This window comes from Amborella trichopoda, chromosome 13, assembly GCF_054954075.1.
Source record: "Amborella trichopoda isolate Santa Cruz 75 chromosome 13, AtrichopodaSantaCruz75HAP2 v2.0, whole genome shotgun sequence".
In the NCBI taxonomy this organism is placed as follows: Eukaryota; Viridiplantae; Streptophyta; class Magnoliopsida; order Amborellales; family Amborellaceae; genus Amborella; species Amborella trichopoda.
Window position 1 is genome coordinate 10,429,525 of NC_142348.1, and position 23,273 is coordinate 10,452,797.

Sequence of the window (23,273 nt, forward strand, 5' to 3'; positions counted from 1 at the left end):
TTAAATTTAAAATTAAAATACGAAATGCAATCTTAATATTACATCGGCCCAGATTCAATCTGGGCCGTTGGGCTCATACATAGTTGTAAACTGGTGGGCCAATGCCACATGGGTGTGGAAGGGTCTCATAGGATCATTACTCTTTTTATATTTATTGCTTATTTTCAAATATTTCTCCAATAAAAACCCTTTTTTAGTTTGAAGCAAAATTCATATTTGGAATAAGAAAGATATTTGGAGATCTGTTTATACATACGTTGGAGTGCATTTTAGAAATTGCAGTAACCATTTAATTATGAGGCATTAAATGGTGTCTCATCCACCTTCATTGGGTTAGACACTCATTTGGACCCTAGTGTCCGGAGCATGCAATAAGGAAATATGAAACTAATTAAGACACCTTATTTACAAGAATGGGTTATAATTAAGATGTTTATTTATAGGGTGTGGTTTCTATAAGGTTGTAGCCTTAAACAATCCAATTAAGGTGCATCTCCAAATTTTAACATTACATATAATTTTGGTGTAAAAAATTCTTAGGATTTTCTCTAAATCTTTTTTCATATCTAATTATAAAATTTTAAACTTAAAAAATGGTTAAAATCAAGTAGATCTATAAACATATGAAAATCTTGAAAATGGATGGTCTAGATAATGTGTTTCAAGATGCATTATTTTTGGGACTTTAATTTTTTTTTTTCATATTCATACATATTGATATTGAAATGATCGTTTAGAGAGTTTTTCAACATTAAAATAACTTTTTCCATGGCTTTTTGAAGTGCATCTTTAATTCTACAATTTAAAGTTGCAACCTTATAAAAACTTTTTCTTTATTTATAAAATAAATGGGTTGTAATTAATGTCCTTATGCTTGCATGCCTGAGGCTAACAAATAATTTGGCATTTGTCTATTTTAGAGATTTTCTCGGAGTAAAAGATGCATTTTTGAGCGTCAGATGGGAGGCTTTATGTTTATGTTTGTCTTCGAGCGTTTCTAGAATGCTATGTGCCAAATTTTTTAAATCATTTTTCAATACCACAAGCTTTTCTTACAATACCTCAAGTACCTTTTATCCTTCTAAAATCTGTTTTTTGCCCAAAAAAATAGTATGGAAAGCTTTAAGCTTTTTATGCTTCCCCTACATCACAGATTTCTATCTTTCCCCTTATCCAACCGTCCATTCTGAATGGAGGGTTAAGTTGTCCCAATCACAATGTTACATGTCTACACTATTTTATTTTTAAATTTTTTTCTATAAACTATTTTGACACCAAATTTTGGATGTTCATTCATCTATTAAACTCGTACTAGTGAAAAATATAAACAAGAATATTTTCAATAAAATAAAGTGACCAAAATACCCCTGAAAGTTTGAAGGGGTATTTTGATCGTTTTATTTTTCAAAAAATTATTTTTAATGTTTTTTATAGGTGCTCCCCAATGAAAAGATGACACGTACCAAATTTCATATTCATACAATTTGTATAAAAAAACTAAAAATAAAATACTTTGAGACATCGGATCTCAGATCAAACGGTGAGTAGCTCTCTTGATCAAAATTGGACGGCTGGATGGTAGGGGAAGGATGGAAAGTCTGTGCTCTAGGGGAAGCATAGAAACTTTTCCCTTGAGTAAATAACAATCTTATACACTATGCATGTAATGCATATGAATCGTCCATTTCTCAAGGTACCGTTGCATGATCTCATGATATCATGTAAACATAAGAGGATTACTTCATGAAAGTGAAAATGCCTCAAATTTGATAAAACTGAAGGTTTTGATAGAGCTAGATATCTTGGATTTGTAAAAAAAATAAGAAAATTACAAGAAGAAAATCCTAAATGGCCTCAAATTTAATCAAATCATATAAAGAGACTATTTGTTTTTCATACAAAGAAGTCACCATCATTCTTATCTATTAGATTTTAAACCAGGTGGTTGCTCGTGTATTATTGACTAAAATCAAAATTAAAGAAAAAATACTTCTCCAACCTCTTGACAAACCCAAGCTATCGAATTTAACATCTAACAGCTAGGAGTTATAGTGATCTCCCAGTAACAATAATAAATGAACTCATAATATACAATCCCCTATCTATGAGCCCAAAATCGCCAACAGGTTAGAATGATTATGACCATGTACCACAAAGTCTTAAGTCCTATATGCAGAGCACAAGCCCTTTAATTATTGCTTAGAATGTCAAATTGACAAATTTCATATGGATTTCCAAAATTTTATCAGAAGTTGTTTGGTCCAACTTAGATCTAGGTTGGATTTTAAATAAACAAAAAAAAGAAAAAAGAAAAGAAGATTTATGTTGTTTCGACTTTTTTGGGTCTGGAATCGTCGGGCTCCTGGGCAATTTTTGGATCCAAAATCACCTTGCTCCCTATCTAATCTGCGGTTCCTGGGTCAGATTAGAGATATTTTAATAGTTGATTTTAATCATTCTAGCTTTTTTTAAATTCTCTAGGGCCAATTGTTTGGTAATTAGAAAAGTACAAACAAGAAAAGTCACTTTAGTACAATGGACTTCATGAAAAAGAACCTGTAGCATGGTTCATGGCACATTTTCATAATGCATGGTCTGTTTTTCATAATTTTTTTTTTACCACATTTTTAGAGTGCATTATTTGTAGTTATCCGTCTCTCAAACATTAGGTCCCTAACTGCAGGGATAATTACCATATTATCCTCACATGTCAAAGTTACAGTATAGGATGTATAATACTTCTAGGCCTTTTTTGGTCGTAAAATTCCTGCATATCGTTTTCTGGTCTTCTTATATATTATGGAGAATTTTACACAATTGTGCTTAGACCAATGTTTTTATATTCGTCTCGGTGTCTTTTTTGGTTTGGTGAGAAAAATATAGCAATTCAATATTTCAGTCAATTTGGAGGAAGACTTTGGATATTTTTTTAAAATATAATATAAATACATAATATATATATATATATATATATATATACAATGGAAATATTAAAATTAAAAATTAAAATAAAAAATAAAAAAAAATACATTTATATAGCTATTTCTTTGTTGGCTGAAGCAGATTCGATACAAACCCGTTGACCAAAGCAGCCCAAAGCGGTCCGAATATGACCGAAGCGGTAACACCATGCTTCGCTTATCTTCGATTTATACCTAAAATCAGAATCGGCCGATGTCATGACCCCACCCCCTGACCCCATACCGTACATACCAGAGGGCGACAGAGTGTAGGACCGTGACATGTGGTGGCGAACGACACTCAGGAGGGAGTGGCTCAATGCATATAAAGGTAGAATCCAGAGCGAACCACAAAGAAAATTAAAATCCAATCAATAAAATAGATATAAATCCAAAAACACAACCATTTCCATTAACATCCGTTATCTAAAAATGCTTTTACAATCAGTTCAAGGCACTACTGGCCCACAAAATACAGAGTTACTTAAAACACTTCAGTGGCACAGCCACCAAACACCTACTATAAACAACTTCTATAGAATCCTTCTTCTTTAAACTCCAAGCTTCACACGTCTGGTAGGCAAGCCAGCTTTATGTTCTTCAGATCAGAGACTATCACTCTGTAGTCATGGGAATGAAATGAAATGAGTTAACAGCCCAGTAAGCAGATCTGCACCACTGCATTCCAACTTTATAAACAGTGATGACAGTTATCAGTACTCACTAATTTACCTAGATACCAAGAAAAAATTTCCCCCTACGAACTTTCAATGATTTAACAGTGTAAAAATAAACCCAATTCAATTATCAGGAATATACAATATATAAGTCATGAATCATTCCATCTTAAGTAGAATAGTAAGGCTGACATATTACATTTTCACATAGTAAAAGCTAGAGATGCCTACTCCTGAAATAAAAGTTTCATCGATCAGGTCAAGCCAATCCTATAACTTGAAACCTCTACCCTCGTTCAGGAGGGAGGACAATGACAAGTGGGTGTCCCACTTTGTAATGTCCTCACACACACACACACGTCCCCAACGCGCATTAGGGTTTTCGAAAGGCAGTGGCCTTACAAGACATGACCCTCTCATATGCCCTTCTGGCGAGGGAGCGTTACACTACCATTGGGTGACCTAATGCATAGTGCCTATTACAATTGGGGGGTGCAACCCACTCAATTACTCAGTTTCACTTTCCGACCCTAGTCCTATCATTGAGATCGAGATACAATCAATATTTGCCTGCATAACAATATCCAACTACCAATGGGTGTTGCATAGTGGTCAGTGCCGCACTATATCACAGTTTATCCGTATCATAATGTTTTCTCAGTATAACAATGTAACTATCAATGTGTGTCCCATTGCGTAGTGGTCAGTATCACATCAGTATCCAAGTATCGCATTATCACATTTCCAATATCACAGTATCAGTGTCACATTATGATGATATCAGTAACTCAGTATGACAGTAGCAGTATCACAGTATGACTGTAGAAGTATCATAGTATGGCAGTAACAGTATCACAATATGACAGTAGCAGTATCATAATATGACAATAGCAATATCACAGTATGACAGTAGCAGTATCACAGTATGGCAGTAGCAATATCTCATTTTTAGTATCACAATTCACATTTCCTAGCATTTTAGATAGTGACATCTGACCATAAAGAGGGTCATAACTTTTGATCCATTAGAATTTAGAGACGGTTTTATAATCAATTTTATACTAGACACACATATGTTTCAAATGGGGGTGGTTTGAAAGCATTTGGACCCTGTTTGTCCCTTCAAAAGTTCGAAGCAATGGTGGTTCACTATCTGTGCCTTGCTGGGCATCTGAGATAGTGACATGCCTCATTTAGCACCGTTATAACTTTCAATCCATAGGATGTTTTAAAATAGTTCCAAAACTAAAATTCAGGTAAAACATGTATCTTTCTAACATGGGTCGTTTGAAAGCGATTGGATTCCATTTGATTATTCAAAAGTCCATGATAACCAAAGTGATAGTTTTGAGTTTTAGTGAAATCTATCCACAGTGACATACCTTCACTAATAATTGAATAACTTTCAATTTAAGAGGAATTTCGAAATAATTTCTGCATACAACTTTAAGCCTACTCAGAGATCTTTCAAATGGTGGTTATTTGAGAGAAAATTGACTTCATTTAATTAGTCAAAACTGGCAACAACGATGACAGTTAAAATGCACAGGAAAAATAGTCAACAAGGGCATGCTTATATATATTTGAATATAACTTCACATTTATAAGGAATTTCAACAACGGGCAAATGTGAACAAATTTAATAAACTCACACATCTTTCTAACGACAATGATTTGAGGTTATTTGGACCTCATTTGATTGTTCAAAAGCCTATTACAAAGACATGTATGTTTCTGGAATTTCATAGTAACACTTAAAATGCTTCAAGAACAGGCTCCATAACTTTCATTTCTCATTGAATAACATCATAATAATTGTTCCTTCTCAACATACGCATATATATACATTTTTTTTTACAAAATTTTGTAAGTCATAAATTCATTCTCAACACCAAAATTCACCATACAACAAAGGCACCACTTTAGTTAAACAAGACATAGAAATTGATACAATACATTAACTCTTTATCACCCATCTCATACTTGTAGATATTTAACTTTATGCCTTCTCATAACATTGGTGCAATGGTGGTTGATCCACTTACCTAATGAGAAGGGTTGCCTCCAAAATCCCCCGTCGCAGCCTCCTTCAAGCTGGCTCTTAGAGAGAAAGAGAGAGAGAGAGAGGGACATAAAAATGGCGTGAGAGTGAGTGTGAGAGGCTTAAGTACTTGCTGGCTAGGTGGCAGCCCAAAGCTGGACAAGTGGCAAGCACCACTCATGCACAAGGATAAGTGGGGTGTGTGGCAGCCTGTATCTGTCAGGTGGCAAATTTTGTCACAACGTGTCACATATGGCGTTGCTCTTTTTTCTCTCTTCACAGACGGCACTGCCCTTCTCTCTTCTCAAATGGTGTTGCCCCTCTCTTATTACCGTTCTCTCTCTTCACAGCCGGCGTGGCCCCTCTTTCTTCTCAAACGACGTTGCCCTTCTCTCTTCACAGCTGGCACTGCCTCTTTCTCTTCTCAAACGATGCTGCCCTTCTCTCGTCACAACCTCCTACCGTCGTGTGCCTTTCTGAGGCCGAAAAGTATTGGTCCTTACATCATCTCCCCTCTTGAAATGATTTTGTCCTCAAAATCCTAATTTAGTTATTAAACAAATGGGGGCATTTATTCCAGATTTCATCTTCTCGTTCCCATGTTGATTCTTCTTGTGAATGATACTGCCATAGTACCCGGACCAGGAGAATCTCTTTGTTGCGCAAAGCCTGAACCCTCTTATAAAAAATCTCAATTGGTTGTTCAACATATGTCAAATCTTCCTTGATTGGGATCGGTTCATACTTTAAAACATGAAACGAGTCAAGATAATACTTCCTTAACAAAGATACATGAAAAACATCATGAATATTGGCCAACTTGGGCGGTAGGGCCAGTCAGTATGCCACGACTCCAATCTTTTCTAAAATTTCAAAGGGTTCAATAAATTGTGGAATTAGTTTCCCTTTCTTGCCAAACATCATAATGCCCCTAGTTGGCAATACTTTCAAAATGACCAGATCACCTACTTCAAATTCAAGATCTCTTATCCGATTGTCAGTATAACTCTTCTACCGACTCTGAGCTGTTTTGAGCGGTTTTCGAATTGAAGAAATATTTTTTGATGTCAATCTCTGACCCTAACAGTCTCCTTTCACCGACCGTATCCCAGCATATGGGTGAGCTGCACCTCCTCCCATACAGTGCCTCAAAAGGTGCCATTTGAATACTGACATGAAAAATGTTGTTATAAGAAAACTCTATCAGAGGCAGATGATCATCTCAATTTCCCTTGAAATCTGTAATACAGGCCCTTAACATATCTTCCAGGGTCTGAATAGTTATTTCCAATTGTCCATAAGTCCGAGGATGGAAAGTAGTACTAAAAGTGAGTTTGGTTCCCAAAGCAGACTGCAGGCTGTTTGAAAACCTTGAAGCGAATCTGGGGTTCCTATCGGACACAATTCTAGCAGGTACTCCATGCAGTTTTACAATCTCTTTGATCTATAGATGGGCCAATCTATGCAGAGTATAGGTGGTGCGGACCATTAAGAAATGAGCAGCTTTGGTTAATCGATCTACAAGGACCCAAATATTGTTGTGTCCAAGGCCCGATCTAGGTAGGCCAGACATAGAGTCCATGGTGATGTGTTCCCACTTCCACTCTGGCACGGGTAAGGGTTGTAATAGTTCAGCAGGCTTATGATGTTCAGCCTTCACTTGTTGACAGGTAAAGTACTTGGAAACAAATTGTGCTACTTCTCTCTTCATATTATTCCACCAGAAGACTATTTTCAGGTCCTGATACATTTTCGTACTCCCAGGATGCATTGTATAACGGGAGTGGTGTGCTTCTTCTAAGATAGATTTTTTTACATTCTCGTCATTAGGAACATATACCTGACCCCTAAATCTTAACATTCCATCACTGCCCACAACGAAATCCTCCTTTCCTTCCAACTTCATTTCTTCAAGAATTTTCATGAAATGAGGATCTTCCTTTTGTGCCATGCAAATTCGCTGAAAGAATTGGGGCTCCACCCTTATACATGAAATTGTTCCCACCTCATCTCTAAGGGGTAAAGTTGGGTGACATCCTACTGCATCTTCTAATAATTTCATCTTTCAGACCATCATGTGAGCTACTGACACCACGGGCTTCCTACTCAAGGCGTCTGCCACGACATTTGTCTTACCCGGATGATAATTGATGGTGCAGTCATAATCATTCAGTAGGTCCATCCATCTTCTTTACCTCATGTTTAGTTCTTTATTAGAAAATAAGTACTTAAGGCTCTTATGGTCGGTAAATATTTTAAATTGGGTCCTATAGAGATAGTGCCTCCAAATTTTCAGGGCGAAAACCACAGCTACCAATTCCAAATCATGGGTCGGATAGTTTTACTCATACGGCTTTAACTGCCTGGAGGCATAAGCTATGACCTTTCCCCGATGCATTAACACACACCCAAGCCCTTTGTGCGAAGCATCAATGTAGACTACAAAATCTTCACTCCACTCAAGCAAAGTCAATATTGGAGTTGTAATCAGTCTCTTCTTTAGTTCCTGAGAACTTTCCTCACAAGCCTTTGACCATACAAACTTTACTTTCTTCTGGGTTAGGCGGGTCAAGGGAAGGGCTATCTTTGAGAAACGTTCCACAAAACGTCTATAGTAACCTGTCAGTCCCAAGAAACTGCGGACTTCAGATACATTTGTTGATCTTACACTTAAGTACGACCTCTATTTTATAAGGGCCAATTGCAACCCTGTCATTAGAAACAGTATGCTCGAGGAAAGCCAAGCTTGGGAGCTAGAATTCACACTTACTTATCTCGGCATACACAGACTTTAAGGTATACTCTTCGAATACACTAGGATATCATTGATAAAAACTACCATGAAGTCATCCAGGAAAGGTCTAAAAACTCGGTTCATCAAATCCATAAAGACAGCTATTGCATTGGTTAATCCAAACGGCATCACCAGAAATTCATAATGACCATACTAGGTCTTGAATGCGGTATTGGAAACATCATCTTTCTTAACCCGCAGTTGATAATAGCTTGACCGGATGTCAATATTAGAAAATACTTGGGCCCCTTGAAGTTGACCAAATAAATCTTCAATTTTAGGTAATGGGTACTTATTCTTCAACATAACCTGATTTAGCTGTTTATAATCAATACATAGTCTCAAGGATCCATCCTTCTTCTTTACAAATAAAACCGATGTGCCCCATTGTGATACACTAGGTTGGATGAACCCTTTATTCAATAATTCTTGTAATTGCTCCTTTAGTTCCTTTAACTCTGCTGGGGCCTTCATATAAGGAGCTTTAGAAATGGGAGCAGTACCAGGGGCTACTTCTATTTCCAACTCTATCTCCCTTACTGGGGGCAAAGAGGTTAACTCTTCAGGGAATACTTTTGGTTATTCTCTCAGTACCGGTATCTCTTCTAACTTAGACTGGACATCCCAATTTTATACTACATAAACCAAGTATCCCATACGTCTCTTGGCCAACAGGCGGGAAGCCCGAAGAGATGTGTAGAGGGGAAACATCTTTGATACCCATAAAACTCAATTTAGGTTGGTTGAGGAGTCTAAAAGTTACAGTCTTGTCATGGCAGTTTACTGTGGCATAGTGGGTGGACAACCAGTCCATACCCAAGATAATATCAAAGTCTTGAATGTCTAGGAGTATCAGGTCTATAAGTAACTTCTGCCCCTTAAGCACAACCCCACAATGTTTATACACTATGTCAGTTTCTAAAGATCGTCCCATAGGTGTGCTTACTACCAAAGTCCAATCAAGTTGTGCAGGTTTAGCATTCAGGTGGTATGCAAAGTGTGATGCAACAAATGAATGGGAAGATTCATGATCAATTAAAATTCTTGCTTTAGTTCCACAAACAGAAAGTATACCTCGAATAACAGAGGTCGATGCCTTAGCCTCTTGCTCTGTCAGGGTGAACACCCAACCTTGAATCCTTGATCGGTCCTCTAGTCTTATGACTGAACAGTCTTTAACAAGGTGGCCTAAATTGCCACATCGAAAACAGGCCCTGGTCTTCTTGAAGCATTCCGCTACTATATGATTACTCAGACCACAGTGAGGGTAGGCTGAGCGCCGATTACCCCTTACATCTCTTTGAGAAAGTCCTCTGAATCTTGACACTGCCCTGATCACTCATACCTCTAAATTCTCTCCTTGGTGGTGGTCGGGCTTTCTTCTTAAAATTCTCGGGCCGCGCGGCCCCCCCAATCTCCCTTATTTCCTCAAGCGAAAGTCTTTGTAATCTCTCTCTATTTTCAAGGTGAGATCCACCATTGGGGAGAAGGTCTTGAAGTTAGCTGAAATGATCCTCCCCCTTATATCAGGTCAAACACCCCTCTCAAATTTGCTACTTTTCGTGCCTTTGTGTCAATAATATGTGGCGCGAACCTCGACAACTTAGCAAACTTTGCCGCGTACTGTTCCATGGACATTCTTCCTTGTTGTAGCTCTATAAACTCCCCTTCTTTTCTTTCTCTCACCGAGTCAGGAAAATATTTCTCATAAAATGCTTCCAAGAAGTTCTCCCAAGTGGCTATAGTTCCCGAACTCTCCCAAGAGTGCTTTACTGAGCTCCACCAGTGCTCAGCCTCTCCTTCGTGCATGAAAGTACCCAACCTCACTCTCTGTTCATCTGTACAGTTTAAGACTTCAAAAATCTTCTCCACTTTTCCTTTCCATCTCTCTGCTTTTTCCACTCCCCCATGCCCCATGAAAGTCAGAGGTGCCATCCTCTTGAATCTTTCTATCAAACCACTATCACTCTGATCGGGGGTAGGGGTAGACGGGGCCGGCATCGATTCCTTCATCATTTGTGTCATGGCCCCAAGAGTCTTAAAGAATTCACCTAGGGCCTCGGTGTTCTTGTTGTTGAAACTCGTATTGTTGGCACGAGTCCTCGGCGTCTTCTACCTAAAACACCAGCACCCAGTTACTAGCCTATCAAAGAACTATCCTAAAGACACTTCTAAAACTTCCTAGGCCAATAATCCTATGCTGGTTGCTCTGATACCATAAACTGTCACGAACCCACCTCATGGCCTTATACCCTACATACCGGAGGGCAACAGAGTGCGAGACTGCGACATGAGGAGGCAAACAACATTCAGAAGGGAGTGGCTCGCATGTAAAGGTAGAATCCAGAGCAAACCACGAAGAAAATAAAAATCCAATCAATATAACAGCTATAAATCAAAAAACACAACCATTTCCATTAACATCCGTTATCCAAAAATGCTTTTACAATTAGTTCAAGGCACTACTGGCCCACAAAATACAGAGTTACATAAAACACTTCAGTGGCACTGCCACCAAACACCTATTATGAACAGCTTCTGTAGAATCCTTCTTCTTTAAACTCCAAGCTTCGCACGTCCGGCACGCAAGCTAGCTTTCCATTCTTTAGATCAGAGACTATCACTCTACCGTCATGGGAATGAAATGGAATGAGCTAACAACCCAGTAAGCAGATCTACACCACTGCACTCCAACTTTATAAACAATGATGATAGTTAACAGTACTCACTAATTTACATAGATATCAAGAAACGTTTTCCCCCTTATAACTTTCAGTGCTTTAACAATGTAAGAATAAACACAATTCAATTATCAAGAATATACAATGCATAAGTCATGGATCATTCTATCTTAAGCAGAGCAGTAAGGCTGACGTATCACATTTTCATACAGTAAAAACTAGAGATGCCTACTCCTGAAATAGAAGTTCCATCGATCAGGTCAAGCCAATCCTTTGACTTGGAATCTTTATCTGGTTCAAGAGGGAGGACAATGATAAGTGGGTATCCCACTTCGTAATGTCCTCATACACACACACATGTCCCCAGTGCGCTTTGGGGCTTTTCGATAGGCAGTGGCCTTTCAAGACGCGACCCTCTCATATCCCTTCTGACGAGAGAGTGTTACACTACCATTGGGTGACCCAATGCGTAGTGCCTATTACAATTGGTAGGGGGGAGGGGAGGCGTTACTCAGGTTCACTTCCCGACCCCAGTCTTATCATTGAGGTCGAGGTACAGTCAACATTTATCGGCATAACAGTATCCAACTACCAATGGGTGACCCATTGCGTAGTAGTCAGTGTCACAATATATCACAGTTTATTCGTATCACAGTGTTTTCTCAGTATAACAGTGTCACTACCAATGAGTGTTCCATTGCATAGTAGTCAGTATCACATCAATATCCCAGTATCGCATTATCACATTTCCAATACCACAGTATCAATGTCACATTAGGACGATATTAGTATCTCAGTATGACAGTAACAATATCACAATATGATAGTAGCAATATCACAATATGAAGTAGCAGTATCACAATATGACAGTAGCAGTTTCACAGTTTGATAGTAGCAGTATCACTGTATGGCAGTAGCGATATCTCATTTTTAGTATCGCAATTCACATTTCCTGCCATTTCAAATAGTAATGTCCGACTATAAAGATGATCGTAACTTTTGATCTATTTGAAATTTGGAGAAAGTTTCGAAACCAATTTTATACTGGACACACATATCTTTCAAATGGGGGTGGTTTGAAAGTATTTGGACCCTGCTTAGCCCTTCAAAAGTTCAAATCAATGGTGGTTCACTATCTGTGCCCTGTTGTACATCTGAGACAGTGACATGCCTCACTTTGCACAGCTATAACTTTCAATCCATAGGATGTTTTAAAATGGTTCCAAAACCAAAATTCGGATAAAAACATGTATCTTTCCAACAAGGGTAGTTTGAAAGCGATTGTTATCTATTTAGTCATTAAAAAGTCCATGATAACTAAAGTGATGGTAACACTTAAAATGCTTCAAGAACAGCCTCCATAACTTTCATTTCTCAGTGAATAACATCATAATAATTGTTCCTTCTCAACATACGCACATATATATACATTTTTTTCTACAAAATTTAGTAAGTCATAAATTCATTCTCAACACCAAAATTCATCATACAACAAAGGCACCACTTTAGTTAAACAAGACATAGAAATTGATACAATACATTAACTGTTTATCACCCATCTCATACTTGTAGATATTTAATTTTATGCCTTCTCATAACATTGGTGCAATGGTGGTCCACTTACCTAATGAGAAGGTTGCCTCCAAAATCCCTTGTCACAACCTCCTTCAAGCTCCTTTCTTGGCTCCCAAAGTGCAGTCAAAGTGGGCTCACAATGGCTCCAACTGTTGGCTCTTAAAGAGAGAAAGAGAGAGAGAGAGAGAGAGAGAGAGAGAGAGAGAGAGAGAGAGAGAGAGAGAGAGAGAGAGAGAGAGAGAGAGAGAGAGAGAAATGAAAATGGCGTGAGAGTGAGTGTGAGAGGCTTAAGTACTTGCTGGCTGTGGCAGCCCAAAGCTGGACAAGTGGCAAGCACCACTCATACACAAGGACAAGTGGCGTGGGTGAGCCTGCAACTGGTAGGTGACAAATTTTGTCACCGCATTGCTCTTCTTTCTCTCTTCATAGACGATGCTGCCCTTCTCTCTTCTCAAATAGCGTTGCCCTTCTCTCTTCACAGCCGGCGCTGCTCCTCTCTCTCTTCACAGCCGACGCTGCCCCTCTCTCTTCTCAAACAGCGTTGCCCTTCTCTCTTCACAGCCAGCACTGCCTCTCTCTCTTCTCAAATGGCATTGCCCTTCTCTCTTCACGGCCTCCTACTGTCGTGTGCCTTCCCAAGGCCAGAAAGTATTGGTCCTTACAGTCGAAGCGAAGCGAATTTGATAACATTGACCTAGACTTATTCATGAATTTTTGAATATCGTGCAAAGAAATGTCTTGTGGATATCAACATTAGTAATGCAATGCTGAAATTGGGATTTTGGACGTAACATTGAGCCGTCGTTAAGAGGGGGCCTTAAATAAGAGAAAGCTTTGTATATCCCATTGGACATAGGGAATTTATACATGCCACTCTCTTCCAGCAGTTGGATCTGAATGAACGACTGGGATACCTTCAACCATAATGTCATAGATGAGCCTTGACCATTTGATCTGGATCTGATAGCTCAGAGTATTTTATTTTTAATCGTTTTATACAAATCAGATGAAGACGAAAGTTTGTGTGTGTGATCATCTCAATGGGGTGCACCTAAAACACATATTAAAGAAATATTTTCATAAAACTATATTACCAAATTACCTTTGAAACTTTTAGGGGTATTTTATTTTTAAAATATTCTTAGTATTTTTGTAGGTGTGAGCCTATAAGAGGATTGGATGCCCCAAATATGATGTCAATGTGATTTGCACAAAAAAAATTAAAAATAAAATAGTGTTTGGGAATGACATTATGATTGGGCCGCCTCAATCGTCAATTCAGATTAAACGGCTAGAAGAGGGGTGGGATATATGAGTTTCCTACATATATGCCACCCCTCTCCCTACCGTTCGATTTGAACGGACCACTGATATGGCCTCAATTACAATGTCACGTCTAAACACTATTTTGTTTTTCATTTTTTTTTCACATAAATTACATTGACACCGGATTTGGGGTTTCCAATCCTCTCATAGGCTTGCACGTACAAAATATTAAATTAATATTTTAAAAATAAAATAACTTAAGTACCCCTAAAAGTTATAGGGTCGCCTCACTGATAAGATTACACACACCAAATTTCATGTTCATCTGATTTGTAGAAAAAATTAAAATGACATATTCTGAGCCTTTGGATCTAGATCAAATGGTCAATGCTCATTTGTAACATTATGGCTAAAGGTATCCCTACTATTCATTTAGATCCAACAGCTGGGAGAGGATGACATATATAAAATTTCATGCTCTATGGCACATAGAAAGGCTTCTCTTAAATAATTTAAGGATTAAAGTGGTGGCATTCTTAGCATAACAACAAACTGATTAGGGTTATGGTCTACGCCAAATAGGTTTTATGGTCGTTAGAACTTGTTGTATTAGTATTTATTTAAAAAATAAAGAAAAATAATAGAAAAATATTTTGCTTTAAAGTTATACAACCTTTTTTAACTGGTCAAACTAGTCAAAATTAATTAATCTAGCATACAAAAATCAATCAAACATTAAATTTAGTAATTTTTACTTTAGATTATACTGGCCAACGCATTAACGAATAATCCGGAGAGTTAGACCAACTTTCGGTTTGGTCTTGATAATAGTAATATAGATTTGCTGGTTTGGAGTCTCTGAAAAATAATAGTAAAAAAGTAATCAAAGTTATCTATCTCTAAGTATTTGTTGGGTTTGGAATATCTCAGATGTGTCAATTGGATGTCATGGACAAAGGTAACAGGTTTGGGTCAAGATTGTAGAGGCTAGCTTTTTATAGCCCAACGTCAGCTTTTTATAGCCCAACGTCTCAAGTTCGATTCTCATGTAACTTTGTCAAAAAAGAAAAAGAAAAAAAAAGAAGATATCATGGACTATAAACATAGGGATCCCGTTGCATATATTGAATATTAGTAACTTCTTTTTATTTGAGAAATATTAGTAACTGCATCTTATTTGAGAAACAACTCTTTTTTGACAAGATTTTATTTGGCAAATAACTTGCGGGTAGAATAAATGATGATTTACGATAGAGTCAATTTCAATTGCTCCTTCAATGGTGCAATATGAAAATGTGTTGAATGAGTCCAGTGAAGGTTCTGCGGTAGGCTTCTCAAAGTCCTGTGCATAAATTATTCGTCGCATAATAATTTTGACAAACTTTGACCAACAATCTTATTCTAGTACTCCATGCTGGGGTGAAGTGAAGTTTCATGCATAACATTCATTGCACTAGTTACACATGAATTTATCAAATTCTCGTTCTGAAAACACTTTGTGCAATAGAAATTTTCATGATGACTTTAAAATCGATTTTTAATATAAAAAATAAGATTTAAAATTTTAAAATATACAGATCTTGTAGGTCATTGAACATTTAGTTTTAGGACGAAATGGACGATGTAAGATAATTTGTTACGATATATACTATTTTTAGAGCTTGAAATCTTAATTTTTTTCACAACCATAATGTTCAGTCCAAGATGATCGATATAAAGGCTTTTCGAGGCTTGAATTCCAATATTCGGTGAGTTATGAGGTTAGGCTTTATTTATTTTGATGGGGCCTATCAATCTATTTCCCTTTATATAATCTTATCTCGAATAATTCAACAAAAAGACCTAAAATAGCATAGATTTGGCCTGGCCAAATAATCTGGACCAAGCTGTTAATGAGTGCCTTTATCGTCTTGTCTAAAGCAAACATTAACGTTGATCGATTTGGGCTAGTTAGATGGACGAGTTTGACAGTATAGATCAACTAAATAAAAATTTAACAACTTTTTTGAAATATTTTATATTTCTAAATTATTACTTTTTTTATTATTTGTTTTTTAATATCAAGTTCAACCAGTTTGACTGTCAAGTGAATCAATTTTGATTGGATTGCTCTGATTCGATGGGTAGAATGAATCCGGCTCTAATAACATTGCTCCCAATTGGTGTATCTTGGAATCCTCTACCGGACCATCAATCTGGTGTACCTTCTAAGAGGTCGGCTGCTGTTTGGAGTGAACATCGTCGTTGATAAGATTGGACGGTGGATAGCCTATTTCAGTAACCATTAATGGCATACACATTTGCCATATAATGTCACCTTCAATAAAAGACCTATATGGTCATTTTGTAGAAGCACAGGGTTACTCCTGGTACAACAAGTTCACTAATCGTTTCAGTTATTTATGGCAAATGTGGAGGGCATTTACGTCACGCTATAATTCTATCTCTCTCGTTTTCTTCCCTCGTCCGTTTGAAGTCTCCTTGAGCCTGTCTCCTGTTAATGAAATACCAGAGCCTCTCCCCAGGCATCTGCTCTCTCTCCTCTCTCCTCTCTCTCTCTACACTTTTTCTCGTACATTCTCTCTCTAACTTTGCAGCAGATTCTTAATATTTAATCATATTCCCTCCGTTAAACTCCTTCTTCAATCTCTTGTTCTTCCTCTTTTCTTGTTAGTTTTCTTCTTCTTGATTGTTAATATCATTGTCTCTCTCTCTATGTATATCTTTGTTTTCTCTCTGTCTTGGTTGAAACTCGGTTTATTTTATCAAAACCAATCTGCAAAAAACTTACAATTCTTGAACTCCTCTTCTTCAGTATCGCTTCCTGTTTCTCTCTCTTCTTACCCTTCTTACCTTCTCCTTATTGTTATTTTGATCCTCTCTGCAAAACCCATCAGCCCATTCTCTCTCTCTTGAAGAGAAAAAGTTATTTGATTTTATCCATGGAGGAAACTATACCAGAACCTACCATAACAACAATGCCATACTTGAAGTGGGGAGCTCAGAAACGCCTAAGGTGCATGAAGGTTCAGTTTCAGGAAAACAACAACAAATCCTCACCCCTGTTTTTGGAGCCCCCCTCTCAAAAACCCATCGACAATGAGCCCGAAAAAGTTCCGGAACCTGCTGGAGAATTGAATCCAGTAGCTGGATTCCGGCCGAATTCGCCTGAAATTTGGCAGAGACCTAGAAGGCTTAGAGGTTCAGCAAAGGATAATGAGTTGCATGGTGATGGTGGGTGGCCAAAGATCGACCTTCAACTCTCTCGCAAAGAGAAGGAAGACGACTTCTTGGCAATGGGGGGAAGGTTGGCTCTTAGACCCAAGAAGAGGCCCAAGTATATTCAGAAGAAAATAGATGTAAGTCCTTTTTATTGCATTCTGTTATCTCTCTTTTCCTTTCTCTCCCTACAAAAATTTATGTTCTTTTTGTGTTATCTCTTACATATTGTTAAGGCTGAGGTTTGATAATCGTAGATTTCTCTTTTTCTTCCAGATTATCACGTCTTTCTCTGTATAAGTTGTTTTTCCTTCTGTATTTTCTCTGGTTTTCTGCAATTTTGTGTTAGTATGTTTTTCTTTGTTTTGTTTGAGGTTTCTGATTATTATTATTCTATGATTATTTGTTTGCAGAGATTGCTTCCTGGTGGATGGCTGCCTGATGTTAACCCAAACACATATGAGGTTCATGAAGATTTATAGCCCCCTTCTTTCGCAGAGCAACACATACATTTATGCCCAATTATAGTAAATTTTCTCTCCTTAGTTCTTTCCTTTTTCTCTATTGCTTTGCTGGTCTGTCTCTCTTACTATGGTTCTCACTCTCTCTCGCTCAATGTGATTTTTTGTCATGACTTATAGATTGTGTATTTTGAAAAATTTGCAGAGGCAGGTCATTTTTATTTTGAGAAGCTCGGAGAAACTTCTTCTCGTGCTCAACCCCCACATTGGTGGTCTTTAAGTGGAATGCAAGCTAAAATATTCGACTCAGGTCATGAATTGTCTATGGTTCCATTTTATTTTATAGGTTTTGTTTCTATATGGATTGATCAATGTGAAAGCAGAACAAATCTGTCAATCCTTTTGATGTACAGACGTTGATCCATAGTCTTTTGAATGAATTCATATATCCATTAATTTGATTGAGAAGTTAATGAGCTTGCTTGAGTAGCATAGAGTGCAAATGTGCTCTGCATTTTTTATCAACTCCTAGAGGAATTTGGGGTTTGCTTTTGATCAATACTGATGTGCCGCCCTTATTTCTCCATAGAAATTGAAATTTTAATGATTGTTATTATATAAGTCTAGCGTATCAATCTTTCCTTTTTCGCCTTTCCCATTTCAATCTATCAGTATCTGTTTACTGGCAGCATGGTATTCCTATTTTGCAGAACATGCATGAATTTAGGAAGCCTTCCGATCCATTACTTGCATTGGGGAATTGGACTCTGTGGGGTGTACACCTCTTATTTTTTTTTCCATTTCGGGAATTCACACACCATTCTTTGCTCTCAATTGAAAACGGAATTCTGTTGTTAATGATTACGTAAGTCTGATCTATGGATACTTGGCTTTTCTTGTTCATTTTAATGTGATAGTATTAGTTTACGAGCAGTATTCTTTTTCTCTAGTTGTGTTTTTACCAGTTTCAAATTGGAATATTACTCTAAATTTTGTTTTCAATGACAAATCCTTGATTACTTTGTTTGATAGTACCTTCGTGTCTTTTGTCATTACACATGCATACTTTCCTTCACAAAATCCTCGAATGCTTTGTTTGATGAAGTATGCATCTTTGTCGTTACACGTGTATATTTTTTACAACAGATTCTTATGTTGTGAAATAGCCCATGCAAATTCCCAAACTCATATGTTTTATTTAACCTGTTTCATTTAATGTCCTTATTCCAACTCACAAGTCTTTTTTATTAATTTCTCTCCTACTGGCCATTCTATTTTACCTTTTTTGTTTCTTAATGGAATTCAAATCGCTTTACAGTTTATAGTTTTCTCTGTTAACCTCATGCTTCTAATCAGGTTCAAATGAACCCAAGTAAGGTGAATCCTTTGAAGTGTCCATAATATTCTTATGTTTTTGTTTCTGACACATTGAGTTGTCCCTTTTGCATTTCTTGACTGGTATCCTTGTCACATTTATGTCATTGAAAATACGAATCTTGTTTTAACTGATCGAATATTCGGGCCAGGTCATCTCAGCTTGCCTGAATGGAACAGAGTTGACAGCTGCAAATTTTTTTTTTTTTTGAGAAAGTTCCTAGTGTAAGTCTTTCTTTGGATGGTCATGAAAAAGGCCAGGCTGAGTCATTATTTGACTTCAGGAACTTCTCTGACCTTTTTAATAGCAGACCCCAAAGTTGAAAAGGGCAAGTTCTGGATTTTGTGGTAGTCTCTTGGGACTATGTTAGGGAATAATAGTGTTGTAGCTTTTAGGGAATAATAGTGTTGTAGCTTTTAGGAAATAATAGTGTTGTAGCTTTTGCTTCTCCAGTATGGATGGTCCTATATTTCTAATGAAGAATGGTGTTACTCTGAAATATGGGTAGGCAGTTTCTTTTCTCTTTCTTATTGTGGGGGGAGAATTTTTCAGTGTTCACCTAATAAGCTAGGGAAAAATTGTCGCCCTTGAATAGTGGAGTGGACCAAACTATTTCTCTTTACACTCTTGAAGGGGTGGGTGAGAGAACGGAATTATTTTTGAATGAATTGTCCACCCAAACTAAACCTTAGAATGTATGTCTACTCTTGGAACTTCCTTTTGGGCAAGTTAATTTGGTACCCTTTTTTGTAGCCCTATAAATTGTAGCCTTTTTTTTTTGGGTCCATTTTATAGTGTGGAGTGTTACTTTTATTAATATTTCTTTATGGATTTATTCTCATATATTCATGAATCTTATATATTTTGTATTAATTTAATAAAATTACGTCTTTATATTGTTCAAAATTCTAAGACAAATAGTTAGTAATTAATATTAGGAAATGATAATAATATTGGTCTGAAAACTAATACTGCTATATATATATATATGTATATATATATATATATATATATATATATATAGCGGTTGTATATGTAAAATCATTTATCTTTAGTACAAGGAGGTCTACAATCATTGAGAGCTGTCAGATGTATATCTAACCGCTTAGAGTGTGTCACAAAATTTGAAAAAAAATTCTTTTGGACTTTGAACCCTTTAATGGGATACCCTTAGCTACCCAATTTCACATCTAACGGCTAGGGTTGATTATAACCTATTTGTAACAAAAATAAATGGTCTTATGTGGTTCTATGAGTTGATTGGCCTATAGCATGGTAGAGGTAGAAGGTCAAGATTGAAGGAGAAGAGATGAAATGGACAGCCTAGAATGGCGGATGGACTTATTTTTAACCTAGCATTGGAAAAAGGACTTGGTCCCTTGCCAAGCAAAGTACTTGGGTAAAACTCCGGGTAACTAAAGAATAAAAAATATAAAAGTTAAGGAAAAGTTTGAAAAACGCCTATAGGCAAAAATGAATAGTGTTTCGCCTAGCCACGGACTTGCTATGTCCATGGCGGTTTATTGAACGGATCCGCAACGGACGGCGCAATGTCGGTGATGCTTCTGCGTGAATTTTTGACCGACATGGACCTAGTATGTCTGTGACAGCACTGCCACGGACATGCTAGCTCCGTGGCAGTCGTTTTATTTACGCCGTCCAATTTTTTCGGATGGTGATGATCCTATAGGCGAAATCACTGTAGCATTCGCCTATAGGCGTTGTGTTGTCTCTTCCAAAAGTTAATATTAAATTGTGAACTGATGTATAAGCATTTTATGTAATTTGGATGTTTTTAATGATGATTTGTGACTTTTTCTTGTCATATGCTCTCATTTTATATTTTCCTCTTTCTTTGGAATTTTTTAAAATGTCTCCAATTGTAAAACAATTTGTTCTAAATCCATGTTTTATATATTTTTTCAGCTAATTTGGAATTGTTATGTTGTTTTTTAATTTTTTACTATTTTATTTTGTTTGTTCTAAATCCAAGTTTTATATATTTTTTCAGCTAATTTGGAATTGTTATGTTGTTTTTTGATTTTTTACTATTTTATTTTGTTTTAGCAATTTCTTTTTTTAAAAAAAATTGAGGGTTTTTTTTTTGGTCTTGTGCACTACTCAGGCGAGTCCAGTTGGACACTCGGCTCGGGCCTAGGCTGAGTCCGAGGCTCGAGGGAAGTTCCAGAACATTGTTTTAATCCTTTTTCTTTTAGGATTTCAAACTTATTTTTTTTCAAGCACCTAGGTGAGACCTACACTTGCACAAAATTTGGGGTCCTTCAGACCCCAATTTGTCTCAAAATGCTAATTTTATTATTGCGCAACTCTTGGTGAGGTGTATCTCTTTCTCCTTTGATCTTGGCCATCTAACCTATACTTCGCTAAAGGCCTATCGGCTCACATAGTCATTTTCTCTCTCTTTCTCTCTATATATTGATATTAAAATTCAGTATAAAACCATGAACTTCACTTCCTAGCAACCCACTTTTGGAAAACCTAAAATGGTGCACTCCTTATTGCGTAAAGTGAAACATATATTGATAGTGCCCAAGGAAGGTCTTTCTGTCTTTATTGTTTTGGTAGGGAATGGAGCAGCGTTTTAAATAGGTTTTACATTGTATTTGGTGTTGGCATACACCTTCCCATTGGCCACTATAGGAACCTTGGCCATATTGCTTTTAGTGCATTTAAAAGCTCTTTCCTTCTCCAACCTGAATTTTGAAATGATATAACATCAACTTTGTAATAATATTAGAGCATTTAAAGCAGCTTTAATCTCATTTTTTGTCTGGATTATTTGCAAATTTAGAACATCCATAAAGTTGAGAAGTTGTCGAGTTGTCTGTATTTTGCTCAGGACTTCATTTCAAGCCCATTCGAGCTTTTAAAATAATAATGACGTTGCTCCTACTTTTGGAATTGATTTCCTTCAAGAAGATTCTATTATAATGTGTAATAAATGTTCAAAAACTTGGAGGCACCGGTTTAGGGGTTTTGGGGGGCTGGCTGCCTAGAGAGTTAGGCGGGCGCCCAGAAACAAGGGCGGTCTGGCCACCGCGAATAGGTTCAGGCCCCCAGGGAGTTCTTAGAGCAAGGGCTTAGGGAGTTCTTAGGGTAGTTTTAGGATGCCAAAACCTTGAAAATGGAAACAATAAATAATCATAGACATCATCATTCATCACATTCATATAAAAAAAAAACAAATCAAATTGGCATTTGGCAAATGGCAACAAAACTCAAAGTATACATATTACATAAACTGATAAAAGGATCAATCACATTATATCACATAACGTAATATCCTCAAGATCTGGTTTTTCCAATCTAAATATTCACAAAATATCAATCACATAATGTCACATAACATAATATCCCTAAAATTTGATTTTCCAATTTAAATATTGACAAAATTATCAATTTAGTTCAAACTATTCACAAATATAGGCCCAAACTGGTAAATATTCACAAAAATTTCCAACTACAAACATGTAAAAATATCACAAAAGAGACGAAAAAAAGAAAAGAATATCAAATCATAACACATTATACACAAAAATACCAAACCCTAGTTGAAACATTGTAGTGTACTAAGATTTTCAAAATTAATACAATATAGGCCCAAACCACTAAATATTCACAAAATTTTCAACCACAAATATTTAAAAATATCACAAAAGAAAAACATAAAATAAAAGAATATCAAATCATAATACACTATACAAAAAATTACAAAACCTTAATTCAAATATTGTAATACTTTAACCTTTTCAAAATGAAATTAATATAGGCGTAAACCAGTGATCTTTGATTGCCAAAAGTCCTCTTATGTGACCACTCCAAGCCCAAAAGTATCAGGAAGTATATTTTTTGATTTCTTGTGAAATCGAAAATGTTAAATTTTTTTTGTATCTGGACAAATATATAAAATCTTATAATTTTAATAGCTTGTCACTCTCTAAGACAGATGGTTTTGGGGCCCTAGAATGTCCCCCAAAACGCTATCGCCCACTTTTTATGGGGGAAACGTCAAAAATGCCCATGGCCGAATGCCTATTTCTGCCCTCAGCCAGGGTGCATTGAGGCACCACCTAGGCACGCATGTAGATGCAAGATGCCCAGGAAACCTGCCAATGAGGCACCCAGGCGTTTTGGCCTCCAGGCTGCCTAGGAGGCTAGGCGGCCAAATTTTTGAATGTTGCATATAATTCTTGGCTATTTAGA

General features: G+C 36.9%; 1 protein-coding gene across 1 annotated transcript; it reads left to right on the plus strand.

Moving 5' to 3' along the window:
* The first annotated feature begins 16,420 nt into the window (after positions 1 to 16,420).
* Positions 16,421 to 18,150, plus strand: LOC18432158 (uncharacterized). The gene is made up of 3 exons (XM_006842268.4): positions 16,421 to 17,353; positions 17,627 to 17,740; positions 17,880 to 18,150. The coding sequence occupies exons 1-2, from the start codon at positions 16,937 to 16,939 to the stop codon at positions 17,693 to 17,695; spliced, it is 486 nt and encodes a 161-aa protein (XP_006842331.1). The 5' UTR covers positions 16,421 to 16,936; the 3' UTR covers positions 17,696 to 17,740; positions 17,880 to 18,150.
* Positions 18,151 to 23,273: the final 5,123 nt, after the last annotated feature.